Source organism: Gouania willdenowi, chromosome 3, assembly GCF_900634775.1.
Source record: "Gouania willdenowi chromosome 3, fGouWil2.1, whole genome shotgun sequence".
In the NCBI taxonomy this organism is placed as follows: domain Eukaryota; kingdom Metazoa; phylum Chordata; class Actinopteri; order Blenniiformes; family Gobiesocidae; genus Gouania; species Gouania willdenowi.
This window is the reverse complement of record NC_041046.1, coordinates 35,211,614-35,228,168: the sequence shown is the minus strand read 5'-3', so window position 1 is coordinate 35,228,168 and position 16,555 is coordinate 35,211,614. Positions and strand designations below refer to the sequence as shown.

Here is a 16,555-nt window from a genome sequence, read left to right as displayed (position 1 = left end):
CCATTTACTATGTTTGATATGAGCTTTTTGGCGATCTCTGATATGCCAATATTTTTACCTATATTAACACTGCATTTCTGATAATAACCAATACTGATATTTAAATTAACCCCCTTCCCCTTAATTTTAGATCATTACATATGGATTAGTCCATGGATATATCAGGTTAATGCTACTTTTAATGTGATGCCTCACATTAACACAATAACACAAACATCATCAGTGCCAAATAAGAAAACTTTTAGTCAACTTGAATAATGGAAAAAGTGCCATATTCAATTTCTATTATGTTGTCACCTTTGGAAAAATCGACACCGATGGAGATGCATGTTTTCTCTCAGTGTGCATGGGTTATATTCTCTTGACACTTATATGTCCTCCCACAGTCTAAAACATATATTTTGAACCTGCTCTGACTCTTGGTTTGGGCCAAATATTTCCCCTACATTCCTTTTTTATAAATGTGAGTGCATTTCTGTTGGTCCTGAGAGGGTTCATTGTGTGCACATTGTTACTCATGTCTCAGGATTGACGTGCCTACAGATGTGGTACCTCATCGCTGATACCTCACTGTTTAAAAGTGATGATATAAATTGCGTGTTCGGGGTTTTTGGTCTCATGGAAAAGTAACCAGTGCAAGCCATTATTACCAGTTTAATGCTTTCCACCTTCCATTCTGAAGAAGTGATAAGTTCCAATTCAAACAGGATAATAGGGTAAACGTCGTATACTTTAATATTGGGATATATCGTATCGTATCGTGACCTATGCATCGGGATACGAATCGTATCGCCAGATGCCAGGCAATACACACCCCTTATTGATATACACCCCACATGAACACAAGCAATTATAATGTCCAAAATTATGATTCAAAACAAAGAAACAGAAACCTACTAAATTAAAATAAGGAACTTTAACTTGTAACACTGTTAACACAAAGACTGTAAACACAATGATAAATTAGAAGAGACAAATTTGTGCAACCGATGTTGATTATTGGTGATACGCTATAATAACGCCTGCAGATTAGTCATTCCGATTCTACCTTGGAGAACAATATAGTCGTCCGACCAAAATAAAGATGGCGGCGCTGGAGAATAACTAACGTGAGTGGCTCCTCCGAGTTTCAAAAGTGCAAGGCAGTGAAGGCACGCACTTATTTGTTGAAGGTAGCTGTTCCCCGTAACCATCATCCTTTACCCCGGGTGTGACCGGACGGCAGTACTGTAGGAAACACCCGCCATGACATCAGCAGCAGCAACACACACACACACACACACACACGCACACACAGTTCTTAAGGTAAAAGGAAAGTTTATTTTTTGTTGGAAAAGCACTTTCTGTTTTAGAATTTGGAATTTTGAGGTTAAGAAAAATGTGAGTGGCAGAGTGTATTACTTTAAGTTGTTGTTATTTTCATGTGAATGGAAAATTAAAAGATGCACTTTTTTCAGTAAGCTAGACCCATGTGTTTCCAACATAAATCCTTTTACGCTGTTCTGAGAAGTAGTAGAGCAGCGACTCCTTAAACAAGTACTTTAATACAAAATTAGCTATAAAAATATATATATTGATATAGGCAATATTGTCATTTTTTATATCTCCAAAATAGAAAACTTGTTATATCTTGAATCTCGATATATCGTCTAGATCTAATCTCTGAGTCCCTGCTGTCCTGTTTCAGCCATAAGAGCCTCCACTATCTCACAGCACAGGATTCATGACATATGATAAATAAACAGCATTTTTAATCAAGAGTCTCTCACCATCATCACAAGAGTTCATTTACCTCAGATTACCTTTGACTCAATGCTGAGGACACATTGATGGAGCAGCTTTGATCACAGTGGGCTGGATGTCATGCACTAACTATATTAAGATCTTCAACTTCTCAAGTTCAAACCAAACTATTAACACTGTTTGAGCTCAGATCAAGTAACAGAAACGCTTGTTTTTCTTATCCCGTGTGGCAATAATCAAAGGAACATCTCAATTTCTTCTTTGCTTTCCCAACTGCTAACATTATTTTAATAACATTGTATATGAAGTGTTTTTTTTGCACATGCTGCTTATAGCCTTTGATGTTCAAGGCACTCAGATTTGACATTTTCTTACCTCACTTGTCCTCTGTGTTTCCCTCTCCTCAGAAAAGGGTCTATTCATCCTTGAGAGTGAGCCGCTGAAGCGCTGCGTCAAAGTGGACCGCTCAAACCTGGTGTTGGAGGACTGCGAGCGCCCGACCCGTCGCATGCTGTGGAAATGGGTCTCCAGACACCGCCTGTTCAACCTGGGCACCAGCAAGTGTCTGGGCCTCAACGTATCCGACAGCACGCAGCCTCTGAGCACCTTTGAGTGTGACACGCAGCTCCCTCTGCTGTGGTGGCGCTGCACTGGAAACATGCTGTACGGGGCGTCGCAGTGGAAGGTGGCCGTGTCGGGGCGTTTGGTAGTGGTGAAGAAAAATATTTATCACGAATGGAAAAGGTACGGCACTCCAAGAGAAGGGCCCTGCTCGTATCCCTATGAAGGTAAAAATGCTTAGAATATGGTGCAGGATTACCCTTCAAACCAAACTCAAAATTCTATCTTTGTGTCTCATTCACAGATATCCACACTTTGTTGGGTAACGCGTATGGCACACCCTGCACTTTCCCTTTTAAATACAACAACAAATGGTACTTTGAGTGTACAACTGAAGGACGAGAGGACCGTTTGCCGTGGTGTGCCACCACCACTCGCTACGACGAGGCACAAAAATGGGGCTTCTGTCCTGTGCCAGGTAAAATAGACACAAAGAATGCTGATATATTCTACTCAAGTAGAAGAACTGTTACTTGATTGAAATTGTATTCAAGTACAAGTACACGTAAGTCATACATTTTTTTATTCAGGAGAAGATAAAGATATCCTTTATTAGTCCCACAAAGGGGAAATTTGCACATTTTCAGCAGAAGATGAATAAAATAAAACAGCATAATAAAAAATAGAAGATATATACACACATGGGCCTGTGCACAGTACAGAGAGAAAGAGGGAAGACATGTGGCAAGAAAAACACAGAAAGAAAAAAAAAAACAAACACATTGAGGTTAATAATCTCTTTCACACGTGCACCCTGGCAGCAGTACAGAAAACAAGTTTACAGAGTAAATTTACAAGTAAAAGTTACTAGTTACTTTCACCCCCCACCTTTATCTTTGGTAATAAATCTTGCCACGGTTTCCTTGCTTACAGAAAACATCTCATGTATAAACTTAAAGCTGATATTCTGAGTTTCTGAGAAACGTCTCGATGTCCCGCCCTCAACAGCTCCACTTCCTACCCCTGCCTCTGCCAATCTACCTGAAGCCACGCCTCTACTTTTCTGCATGCGCATCACGGAACATAATAAGGTGGCATTGGGTCGCATTAATATAGGTCTGTGGGTCAGGTAAGAGCCAAAATCATATTTACCTGTTTGCTGTTGTGTCGCACGTCCTCGCTCCAGGAAGCCGAAGCCTATTGGCTGGGCGATCATGGCGCTCGTTTCTATTTGTATAGAGGTCTATAGGACAAAGAAGGGACTTATATACATTAATGTATATGAATGACCACCGGCAGTAGACCATAGTAAAAGACTAGTTAGGTATGTTTTTGTATTTCAAAAGAATGAAACATAAACATAGATTTCTCAGAAACTCTGGATATCAGCTTTAAAAAGGAAGAGACGAGATCTTGCATCTCTGTATAAAATAAAAGGTTTGTCAAAATGTACAATTCTTTATTTACTGGTGAACAATATAAAACCAATGAATTCAATTCAAAATAAAAAAAAAATGTCTTAACTCTAAGTATAGCTACATTTATGAACTCTAAAACAGTACCATGCCAAATGTGTAGAAACCCCAACCTGAACCCAAGATAGTGGCTGGACATTGGTCAGAAATGGCCCGACTAAGAATATATGGATTATGTTCAATGTGCCATAAAACGGAAATAAAAAAAAAAATATCACAAAAAATAATAAATTACTCAGTAACGGTTGGGTGTAGAAATGTAACGAGTTACTTTACTTCTTTTAAAACATACTTAAGTACAAGTAAAATGACTGATTTAGAAATATACTCAAAAAAGTACAAGTACTCCTAAAAGCAACTCCATTACAGTAACGTGAGTAATCCATTACTTTCACTTCTGCACACAGGTACAGCAGATTAAGAGTAAAACCTGAGTGAAACCCAAACAACGTCCAGTTTCAGCACAATGCTGATCAGTTTCAGTGATATACTGTAAACAGGCTCATACATTCAATATAACGTTTGACATTCTACCACCAGGTTAAATGAAGTTTTTTGTTTTCCCATTTATACCTAATACGCAGACCAGATATAAATCCTTAGGCTTTGGAAAGAAGTATCCTCTGGCTTAACAAACAGCACACAGTGTAGACATTAGGAACCAGACATAAAATGCTGAAGTGATGCATCACACTCCAGCTGTGGGTGATCCTGCATTATTTAGGTTGACAGCTCACAATAGATCACAGTCATCTCCTGTCATTACAGCACATGAGTAGTTACCATTATATCAGTTTTACTGCGTGTCGGTAAACATAAGTCATTGACTTTTTCATCCCACAGGCTGTTTGTGAAATCTGTCGTATTGAGGACTAAACCTTTAACTATCTAACTCTAACGTTAAAAGTTAATGTTTGCTGTTTTTAACACATTGTTTTATACTATGATGAGTCTCATTGCAGATAAAGCAAAGGCTGCAGCTTCATTTTGTGGTAACACTTGAAGTTTTATACATAAGGCTGACATTACGCTGTCATTAGCATGACTAAGGTGTCATAAAGGCTGTCATTAAAGCTGTTTATGTTTCATTCTTTTGAAATGCGAAAAAATACCAAACTAGTCTTTTACTGTGGTTTACTGCCCATGGTCATTCATATACATTAATGTATTTAAGTCCCTCCTTCGTCCTATTTACCCCATACAGATGTAAAATAGCGCCGTGATCGCCCAGCCAATAGGCTGCGACTTCCTGTAGCGTAGACTGTCAATCAAAGTGAATGCGGAACTGTGCACGGAAAGTTTAAACCAGGCCGTGTGTCACAACAGCAAACGGGTTAATATGATTTTTGTTCTTACCTCAGAAATGTTCATCGCCAAATAATAATGATAGACTTATATCAATGCGTCCCGATGCGACCTTGTTATGTTCTGCGATGTGCGTGCAGAAAAGTAGAGACGTGGCTTCTGGTAGATTGCAGATGCAGGGGGAGGAAGTGCATCGGTTTAGGGTGGGACTTCGAGACATTTTTCAGAAATTCCGCATATCATCTTTAAGTGATGTTGGCTAAATTATGACATCTTTAGAGCTATGTTGGCACTTTTTGGGTTAGGTAGAGGGATTGAGTGGGGTTAGGTATGGTTGGGGGTTAGGGTAACGAACGACAATTAATGACACCTTATTCAATGACAGGTGTCACGTCATAATAATAACAGCGTAATGTCAGCCTTAGGTATAAAACTTCAAAAGCTTTTACTTATTTTAAATCTGCGTGCAAAGATTCCTAATATTTTTCGACTGTTTTACATCCGAAAGTTGTTCTCATCCACTGTTGATGCCCCCAGAACACTGCCAAAGTGACATTTCTGGTGTTTTAATGGATTGAAAGTTGTGCAAAAACAATGGTGGATGTTGATTTAGTAGCGTTTCACGGAAATACCCAAATACGGTCGAAATGTAATCATCCCTATTTTTTTTAACTCATAGACACTGGCTGTGACCGGTTCTGGGAGTCAAACCAGGAGCTACGTGCATGTTACCAGTTCAACCTGTACACCATCCTCACCTGGAGTCAGGCACTGTCCACCTGTCAGGCTCAAGGAGGAAACCTCCTCAGCATCTCCAGCCTGGCAGAGCACAGGTACATCACAGGTAGGTACAACTCCATTATGATCTTTTTGTATATTTTTTTGCGTATATTTGTCTGACCTCAAGCAAAGTTTGTTAATAACTGTTTCCTTTTCTGTAGATCGACTGGCCAGTGTCGGAGCGATGGTGTGGATGGGGCTGAACCACCTGAAGGACGGGCGTGGTTGGCAGTGGTCTGATGGAGCACCTTTGTCTTTAGTGAATTTTACTGCAGGTGCAACATATTCCCTTAGTGCCAAATAAGAGGAGAAATTGGTTTTCCTGAGAAACTGACCTAAAGATGTATCATGACCAAATTATTGCCCTATTCCACCAAAATTGTGGTTATATCTTAGCCTGAAAATGGCTGCTAGGACTAGTACAGGTGTTCTTTAATATTGCAAACATCGCTGTTTTGTTAAGGATTTGACAAAGGACAAAGAGTGTTTAAAGGCTTTTCTGTTGACTGTTTTCCATCAGTTCTGCCTGCCAACCCACTACAGGCTGACAAACAGTGTGGTGTGTACAGCTCAGCCATCGACAGCCTCTGGACGAGTCTCTCCTGTGAGTCTGCTCTGCCGTACATCTGCAAGAAGACTCCAAACGACACCCGTCGTACTGAGCCTTTTGGTGAGAGTGAACACATTACACACATCGGCCCTCTTTTATCAACCTTGCATGTAAACGGGTTCAAATTTGTGTGCAGATTTGGTCGTACGACAGGTCCAACTTATGCTGTGTTCACACTGGATGCATCACGAAATGTCCGTACGTCCAGATTACATGCAAAGTCAATAGATAGATGCATCCCAGATGCAAAATATTTCCTGTGCGCAAGAGCACGCGCGCGAGCACGCTCCCAATTTTACACATATCCGCACATTCGCAAGAATATTAGTTTGATAGTAGAATAGTAGCTTTCATCAAGCCGCTAATCACACCATTTTTTTTCACTGGTGGTTTATGTTGATGAGAGGAGAAAAAGGAGCACAGCTCCTCGCTTCAGCAGGCAGTGAAACTCACCGAGTTGGATGTGTCGCTGGTGGGCGGTTCTTCGCTTCAGATGCGCGTATGAAGCGAATTGGGGACATTTTTGATCCTGCGGTACGTTTCGTGCGGCAGATGCGTCCGGTGCCGCAGAAGACGCATTCAGTGTGAACGCAGCCTTATGATTCATGAAACATTCGTATTTGACAAATTCCTGCATACAACTGATCGGGGGTTTATAAATGGGGCGGCTGAATTTGAATGTCATTAACATGTTACGCACTCAAATATTCCTGGTTTGGAGGCCCCGCCCACTGAGGTCAAACAAACAAACAAGAGAAGAGAAGAAATTCTCACATCTGAGATGTAGCAAAACAAAGATGTGCTTTTTGACAGCGTGAAAAATGGACTCAAAGGTACAGTTTTGCAGCATTTTCCTGTTTGCTGCGTGTTTGCGCGTCGACCACCATATAAAGGCGCTCATAGGTGATGTCTGCCCCCCTGTGTGCGCTGCGAACAACTTCACAGCAGAGATTCTGGAGAGACGCACGGAAATAGACCGTTTATATCAGCATCAGTTGTCCACACGCTTTAGGAAGGAATAACACTTTAAAATAAATGAACGAAACCTTTAAAAGAAAGCCTTAAAATTGACTAAATCACTGTTTATTATGCCTTTAGCCAATTTTATCAGAATTGCATACACGAGGTCCGACCTGACGTGAGATCTGATGGTAGCGTACGTTCACGTCAGAATTGATAAATGCCGAAGCTTGCATGAATATGGTCGAACGCACATCATACGATCAGATCTGAACTGTATGTGCGGTTGATAAATTAGGGCCACTGTTTGAGCGATGCTGATGCTTTTTTCCTTTGGCACAGAGACAAAAACAATGTCTAATATGGATTGTTCTCTTCCTTTGTTCTCTCTTCTCTTCTCCAACAGAAAACTGGCAGTTCATTTATACCGAGTGTGCTGATGGTTGGTGGCCTCATAATGGTTTCTGCTACTGGGTGCTTTCAGACACAGAGACTCAGACGTGGGACGAGGCCTCTCAGGCTTGTGGTTCTCTGAGGGCAAACCTCACGAGCATTCACTCCCTGTCTGAGGTGGAAATGTTGCTTGACCTATTGGCTAACTGTAAGGAAGCACACACAGTACACAGGCATCATACTATACTATCTGTGTAACATTATTGGTTCTGAGCATTTTCCTTTCCGACAGATTCAGGGAAGAGTACGGAATTGTGGATAGGCCTTTGGAAACCAGCTTCACGAGCAGCAGTTGAGTGGGCTGATGGTTCACCAGTAACTTTCACTCTTTGGCAGCAGTATCACCCAATCCCCTCTACGCTGGATACTGCTCTGTGTGTCAGTGTGGACAAGAATGTAAGTATATAGAAGTGATTGGCCTATTTTGTCAAATAATAACATGTAGTTCATCAAAGACTAAATGCTTTACCTGCTCGTACACTGCCTGCAGTCAGTTGTCTATGTTAAGATGAATTAATGTACGTTTGTATTCATAGAAAGGTAGCTGGCGTTTAGCTGCGTGTGACAAACAGCTTCCAGCTGTGTGCAGAAGAAGAAGCCAGAAAGATGGTGACCATCATGAAACCTGGGATGATGGTTGTCCACAGGTAGGAATACATATTATCAACATATACAAAACTGAAAAAAAGATTTCAGCTGATTATGGATCTTAGTTGAAAATAGCTTTTAACAACACCAGCAGATATCAGATGTCATCCCAATGAATGAAGATCTCCATAGAGTTCTTTCACAGCATCAGTTTACGAGTTCCCTGCTTTGACCCAATGACCTTTGAGTTTACAGCTCCATTTAACAACACTTCATCCTTGGAAAAACTGTCTTGTCTGTGTCAGATTTTTCTTTATAGACAATTTTAAAACCTTTTTAAGATTTACTTTTTTTTTTCTTCATGGAATTTGTAGGATATTTTGATTTTGTTTTAGTCTTTTGGTTTTAGTTATAGGTTTATGTTTATTTATTTAATTTTCATTTTTTTTTTAGAATCAAGTTTGTTTTTTTAGCTTGTTTGATACCCTTTCATTTTAGAGTATTTTATTGAATAATAATTTAGATCATTAACTCTTTTGCAGCTACTAAAACTCTCTGTAAACAGGGGTGGGATGACTAAAACTAAAGTGTAACAGAAGTGATTGGCAAAAACTAGATTTATTCAATTTTTTTGATAATTAGATGATTTACTTTGTATGAATTACATGCAGGTATGATCCTGTGTCTTAGAGAAATGTTTACCTCACTTCCTAAGGGCAGCACGTGTGCCATGCTGCGCTACAATAGCTCCATAGAAATCCTAGTTCTACAGGCTTGCTGCAGTTTTCCTCTTTGGAAGCACAATGAGCTGATTCACTCGACTTCTGACGTATTGTCTGGCATTCGTGTCACTCCTTGACTCTATTTACAAGAATTTGGGAATCCTGAGTCATCATGCAACTTTAATCCATGAATGTGGAGGGGTTAAAAATTGCCCTAAAGGCACCGTATTAGAGGGCATGCTTGGACAATATTCTGAATATTCCTGTCGTCACCCTTTTGCTATTATACCACCGTGTTGTCCTGGGGATTTTGTTCCTCAAAGGATTCTGTCAGCTGCACAAAACGCTCTGAAATTTGTCTTCAAGTAGATATTGTTCCAGAAACATAAGTATGAAAAGGCTGCGAGGTCGAGCCGGTGTTTTGGGGGAAAAGTTGAATGAAACATCATTACTTGTTTAAACATTCACTGCAGGATAGACACCAAAGCAAAGCATTCACTCAGACAATGTTATTTCTGTATATGTGTCACATCCTTCTGCACACTCAGGCAAATCCTGATTTATAGAGAACCTTACATACATTCAAGATGCATAATAAAGTACTTTACATTATAAAAGAAATGTAATAAAATCAATATTTCGATTTATGATCAAAGCTGGGAATATAATCCCACATAAGCAAGCTGAGAAACATGTTTGAAGTTTTGTTACGTGAACCAGAGCTCGAAATAAAAGATGTCAAACGAAACATGTTTAATATCTGCAACTTCATCATCACACATACTTTTTGAGCTGAATGCAGATTATGTGCAGCACAGAAGTCATTGTTTCCACTTTAGGGCCTTATAATCACACTATAAAATCTGTTGTTAAATATGGAAGAGGTCATATTATTTCTGTGTTATTGTTCCCAAATTAAACTGGAAAGGACATTTAAAGAATCCATTCAATATGCTCTCTTGTTGTCTCCTATGGGTAAGCATGGAGAGAACGTGCAAACTGCACAGAAAAAAAAGTTAAAACTGTGATGGATTTTAACTTTCTAAATAAAATGTATTATTCTATCTTAATCTTAATAAAACAATCTGAAACATTTGCAGATGGCTGTAAAATAATCAGAATCAGAAATGGAAAATAATTTAATATTCTCCAGGGGGAAATTACTTTGGTTAAAATGCTGTAGCTCGCAAAGTAAAGAAATGATAGCAAAAGTGGAAAAAAAAAGATATGTACAGTATGTGATTAAAATGTAAAGAAAATAGAGTCTAAAGCCGTGGATATTGAACATTCTCTGTCATGCCCCCCTTTAAAAAGTGAAAGCCAGGTTGGACAAAATGTCAACAAAAAATAGATAACTCCTAAGACACATAAGATTTGCAATTGCAAACTCCACAATTTGAGAACCACTGGTCTAAGGTAATAATTCTATTAGCTTAAGTAGGTAAATGTGTGTAAAAAAAAGTACACATGAAAATAGAATTACAAATATGATTTACATTGTACATTCATAAAACTGTTGGGGAATTATTTTACTTATAATTTAGGGTTGGGCATGTGTTATTAGACCATGTCCACACTGACCCTGTGGATAAGAACACGTCACTGGCCTCTTGGTCCTCCTCAGGTTCACATTGAGCTCCTTTTAGTCTTTAATCACATTGAGCTGTAGATTCAGCTGATACATTCAACCACTGCTGAGTTATTCCAGAACAACATCTGTAGCAGTAGTTAACGTCCTTGGTTCCAATTGTGAAAGGAAAGCGAGAGACAAAAAGTCTCTTTTAGGGCGCCAGTGTTCGCTAGTGCACATTCTGTGGTCGACCAGTCAACTTATCCACAATCCTACTAATTACCAGCTTTTCTAAAATATCTCTTAGGAAAAAAAAAAAGTAGTAACTTATCGTATACTCCACTTTGCTGAGGTTTTGTTGTTGTTTGTGATGATCTTTTTCAGGGATGGAAGCGACACGCTCATTCTTGTTACATGGTGACGGGTCATGAGCAGAGTTTTGAAGACGCACTGTCGGGATATTACTGCAAAGCTCCTCTTCTCACAGTGGAAAACAGGTGCTTTATTCAACTAAAACACAAAAACAGGCTTTATTGGGTTTTTTTATTAAGGCTGTACGATAAATAATCAATGTAAAATTGAAATTGGATTATTTATTGAGGGGGATTTTACAAACAGTTGAAAAGCAAGTTTCAAACACATGCTAGACCCCCCTACAACCTATTTTTTCTAATGCAAGGTTCTCTTTTTAAAAATGCTGAGAGATTCATTTTTGGTTGGGCAGGTTTTCTTATCAAACCCACAGGGAATTTAATATTCTTTATTAAAGCTTTATTAATAATAATAATAATGATAATAATAATAATGCATCAATCTCATATAGTGCTTTATCATAGACACTCAAAGTCGCTTTACAGAATTAAGGGATTATTCTTTCACTCCACCCTTAGTGGTGGTAAACTACTGTTGTAGCCACAGCTGCCCTGGGGCAGACTGATGGAAGCGAGGCTGCCATAGTACGCCATCGGCCCCTCCGACCACCACCAACACAGAAATCTAATGGGATCGGGCAATGACAGGCTGGTATGGCCACTTTGCAGTTGCATTTTACTCCCAATATGGAAATTTGTTTTCATTTTGTGTTTGTTTTTTAAAGGGTGAAAACAATTTAAATCAGAATCAAAAATAAAGTTTTCAAAGTGAAAAAAAAATCTGGATTTTGTTTTGAGCTAAAATCGTGCAGCCTCAGTTTTTGATGCTGTTTTCATGTTGTTTCCTCTCTGCTGGCAGGTTTGAACAGGCATTTATCAACAGTTTGCTGAATGAGTACGGTGCCAACTCTACCACCTACTACTGGATCGGTCTCCGGGACCTCAGTAGTAATGGGGAATACAAATGGCTTTCCCACAATGGCTCCCAGTTTCAACTCGCCTTCTCAAACTGGAACAAATACCAGCCAGGTAGCTCACAAACACTCATTAGGATGTGAGAATAATCCGCTTTAATGTGGATGTTCTTCTCTGTGCTTCAGTCAGTACTGGTGGATGTGTGGCTATGTCTGGTGGACCTGCTCTGGGTCACTGGGAGGTGAAGGACTGCAAGTCCCACAAGGCTTTGTCGGTGTGTAAGCAGAGTGTCAGTAGCTACCATGACGTTCATCTGCCAGAGCAGCACGTTAACGCCGACACCCCCTGTCCACCAGGCTGGGAATCACACTCTGGGCTGCTTCACTGTTTTAAGGTTGGACTGTTGTCAGATTCTTTCTTTTTTATTTGTTTTTGAACAATTGTAAAATAGAAGGACAATCAAAATAAATCTTTTAAAATGAAAAGAAAAATACAATAAAAATGAAATTACAGGGGAAAAGAATTCAAATTGTCGCTGCTCTCGTTCCTATATATATGTGTATATATATGACAATTTCTCCCATTTATCCTCCTACTGGGATCCATTAGATAACTCTCCTCAATAGTCTGGATCCTTTGCTCCATAGTTGGGGGGTCAGCTTGCTACCACTTCCCTGTTATAGTTTATTTTTACAAGCCACTGTTAACATTTTTAACAAATATTTATCTTTACAGTGTACACGTTCAGCTGGAAAATTGCACAAGTACAGTATATTGACATTCAACGGTATATTATATTCTGTATTTAGGTTTTTTCAGAAGTTACTTATTTTTAATTCCAGAATAGATGGCTATGATTAACATCTCTAAGATAAGAAAACATAACCTTTATTAGTCCCATAAGGGGAAATTTGCACAGTTTCAGATAAATAAAATTAAATAAAAATAAAAACAGCACAATGAAAAATAGAAAATATATACACACATGGGCCTTTATACAGTACAGAGAGAAAGAGGGAAGACACGTGGGAAGAAAGGACAGTGTCCATTAAAAACAATGTATACACAGAATCTATATATGGAATAAATACTGTACATATACACACTAAACTAGCTGACTGTCAGTGGGTTGGCAGCCAATGTTCTGTACCTCTAGGGGTAATATAGAACAGATCAGGTTTTTCCATGAAAACTCCCTCCATTTCTGAGAACAAGTGGTTGTTTGGTGGTTCTTCCACATTATTTGCCAATCATTACTTGATATTTCAGTTGTCAGTTCTACTTAGCATGTGATAGAAGTTGTCAGCGTTTAATATTCTAAAGTAACATTTCACCAACATTTCTATAGATTTAGATTTTTAAATTGGAGTCTTACACAGATTTGAAAAATTTAAAGACATAATGACAAGTCCTTTTTTTTTCATAATCGGGGAGATCAACAAATTCCTACAATTCCTTGCTACTATGAAACAAAATACTCCTTTAAAGTAACAAGTGGTGCACAGAAACCTGTGAATGTCCCCATTGACTGATCGTCGTGTGCTTTTCTAGGTGTTTCATGATGAAAAAGTGCTGATGAAGCGCTCTTGGGTGGCAGCAGACTTGTTCTGCCAGGCCCTCGGTGCTCAACTGGTCAGCTTCCATCACTACGAGGAGCAGGTGTTTGTCAAGCAGCTGCTCAGTACCATGTTTGAAGGGTTGGTATGGCCCTCCTGGGCTCATCAGTGCAGAAATGTCACGTGACACTGATAAATGCATGAATATGACGGGCTTTTTTAATGCAAAGATAAAGTACATACAGTACATACACTGTAATGCTAAGTGTACATAGTGTTTATTGTTTATGTATAATATGTGTGATCCACAAGTGTACATAGTCTTTATGCCTTGTATTATTTAATTCTATTGTATTTTTTTTCTTCCTTTATTTAATTATTGTTTGATGATGTTATATTTCCTGTTTTCCTGTTGTATTTGGAGCTGTTGCAACATCTAAATTTCCCCCATTGGAGGATCAATAAAGTTTTATCTGATCTTAATCCAGGAGGTTGTAATACAGTGGTGCCCAACTTTTTTGGGACGTGACCCCATTTTGACATCAAAAATTAAATGTTGTTACCTTTTTAATCATGTTTGTGATTGTGAGTGTTACGAGTAGCACTATATCATTTTTCATACTGTTTATCTATTGATTTATTTTTACTTTTTACTAGATGGTGTGTGCCGTTTTTAATTTGAAAAATAATAATTAAAAAAATACAAAAATGTAATTAGCATCATTTAATTATTTAGTGACTATTTCATTATAAAATTTTATACTGTTGTTTGAGTGCGTGTGGTGTTTTAATTTGAAAGAGAATAATAATCTAAAAAATTTTATTCTTATCATTATTTAATTATTTAATTTTTCACTGTTTTTTCTCTAAATAGATTTTTATTTGAGGAAGTGAAAGTATAGAATACAGTTGTTTGAAATTGCGTGTGGTGTTTCTAATTTGAAAAAGAATCATCTAAAAAATTAAAAAAAATCTATCATTTTAATCTGATTTGTTTTAGACATTTCAGGTGACCCCATTTGAATTCCGGGTGACCAGATAGGGGGTCACGGCCCCAAGGTTGAGAAACAGTTGTAATGTGTACTACATCTAAATGTACAGCAGTCTACCTACACACAGATGGAACCTGCTTGTGTTTCAGTGTTTTTGTTCTGTTTCCTTTAGAACGGACGGCCGCCAGTTCTGGGTTGGTTTAAATAAGAGAGACCCTGAAGAGCCTGGTGTGTGGGAATGGTCTGATGGCTCCCCCGTACGTACACATAGACAACAAATAATTAGGTAGCATATCGCCAACGATGGACATCATGTACAGATTTGACCCGGGCGTGCGTCTTTGTGCAGGTGGTAACGTCTTTCATCGGAGACAAGAACGAGGAGGACGACAGGAGGAACTGCGCTGTGTTCAGCGGACTGACCAACAGCATCTCACCACAGCCTTGTGACTCCAGCCATGAGTGGATCTGCAAGATGTACCGAGGTTTAGAGCCACTCACACTTTACCACTACTTTAAGCCAGTGTGTGCCACATGTGTGTGTGCACAAACCATTGCTACGGTTCAAGTAAAAATCTGTTTTTCCTTTCAGGTGACAAACTTCAAAAGCCGTACTGGTACACTGAGCGTGAGTAACTTTCTACATGTCACAGTTTTAACGTGTTATTTATGTGACGTCAAGCAAAATGTAGCAAATTGGCTTCTGCTCACTAATACTGTCCCTCATTAGGATGGAAGAGGATTGATTATTAGTGCTAAGTGTTAAAATGACGTTAGTGAAAAGACATCCTGAATGTGATATTCTTTATATCAGCATTTTGTGTTAAAGCGGCTTTGGACGATAACTAACATTTTTACAATACAGATAATAGAAATAGTTTTTTGTACACAAGTACTGTATAATGAAATTTGAACAACTCCTTATAGTGCTGAAAACAATATAAAAGCACACAATAAATAACAATATATATATATTTAAAAACACTGATTGGGAATTGGATGAGAAGTTAGATATTGCATAGATATACGTTTGTAGTCAATGCACTAAAAACAATAAAAACAATGTAAAACTCATAGATCAGTTTTTCTCAAATGGGGGTATGTGTACCCCTAGGGGTACGCAATGGCACGACTTGAGAGAGAGTGTGCAAAATTATCAAATAAAAGCATGAAAAATATGGGGATTTTAAAATGTGTATTTTTGGTTAGAAATAATAATCATATTGATGATGATGATGAAAATGATGTTGATTAGAACAAGAACTGAAAATACAAGGGTCAGTTTTGGTCCCACACCAGGCGACGGATGACCGGGAATGATAAATATAAATCTATTCAGGAGGCACTAAATACTGTTTCTTTCCACTTTTTATTAAGCTGGGCTACCGGACTCAAAACGCCCTCACTTTGTTGTTGTTGTTATTGTTGTTCTTCTTTTTGTTGTTGTTGTGTACACTAGTTAAAATCGCTACTCCTCTGTTATTTGTGAACAGATCGGGCTAAAATTTGGTAGCTATAATTTATGGATATGTACGCATCGACGCTCAGAGCCCGATTTTTGATTTGGGGCCAAAACAAAAGTCTATTTCTCATTTATTTGCAAGTCAAATATTACAACGGTTGGTGGTACAGAATCATTGGCACATACCAATATATAATTGGGGCCCATTACCACGTACGTGTCACAGGGGCGCCTTTTCAAATGACTACTCCTCCATTAGTTCTCACTACTTTATGAATGAATATGATGAGACGCTCGGAGCTCTTTTTTTAAATGGGGCCCGGGGGCCAACCCCCCATTCCCGGTAATTTCCAAATTTATGGGAGCATAGTCGTGTGATATATTGTTTCAGAGGTAATTCAACATAGAATACGTAATTTGACATGGATATTCTATGAGTGGATGTGAAGAGCCTCGGAGACCTTTTTTTACTCAATGAAACCGAGTCGTTTG

The 16,555-nt window shown here is 38.7% G+C and overlaps 1 protein-coding gene across 2 annotated transcripts in view; it reads left to right on the top strand.

Annotated features, from left to right (window-relative positions):
• Window positions 1–16,555, top strand: part of pla2r1 (phospholipase A2 receptor 1) — a 35,404-nt gene that overhangs the window by 1,602 nt on the left and 17,247 nt on the right. Inside the window, exons 2-16 of one of the 2 annotated variants that reach the window (XM_028472873.1) lie at window positions 2,151–2,531; window positions 2,609–2,782; window positions 5,764–5,928; window positions 6,026–6,139; window positions 6,385–6,534; window positions 7,841–8,035; window positions 8,120–8,283; window positions 8,424–8,534; window positions 11,152–11,264; window positions 11,998–12,167; window positions 12,239–12,447; window positions 13,605–13,750; window positions 14,774–14,858; window positions 14,951–15,086; window positions 15,194–15,229. In XM_028472873.1, coding sequence (XP_028328674.1) covers window positions 2,151–2,531; window positions 2,609–2,782; window positions 5,764–5,928; window positions 6,026–6,139; window positions 6,385–6,534; window positions 7,841–8,035; window positions 8,120–8,283; window positions 8,424–8,534; window positions 11,152–11,264; window positions 11,998–12,167; window positions 12,239–12,447; window positions 13,605–13,750; window positions 14,774–14,858; window positions 14,951–15,086; window positions 15,194–15,229 — 2,349 coding nt within the window. Of the gene's footprint in view, window positions 1–2,150; window positions 2,532–2,608; window positions 2,783–3,296; window positions 3,434–5,763; window positions 5,929–6,025; window positions 6,140–6,384; window positions 6,535–7,840; window positions 8,036–8,119; window positions 8,284–8,423; window positions 8,535–11,151; window positions 11,265–11,997; window positions 12,168–12,238; window positions 12,448–13,604; window positions 13,751–14,773; window positions 14,859–14,950; window positions 15,087–15,193; window positions 15,230–16,555 lie in introns of those variants that run through there. The other variant, XM_028472882.1, reaches the window with a different exon arrangement.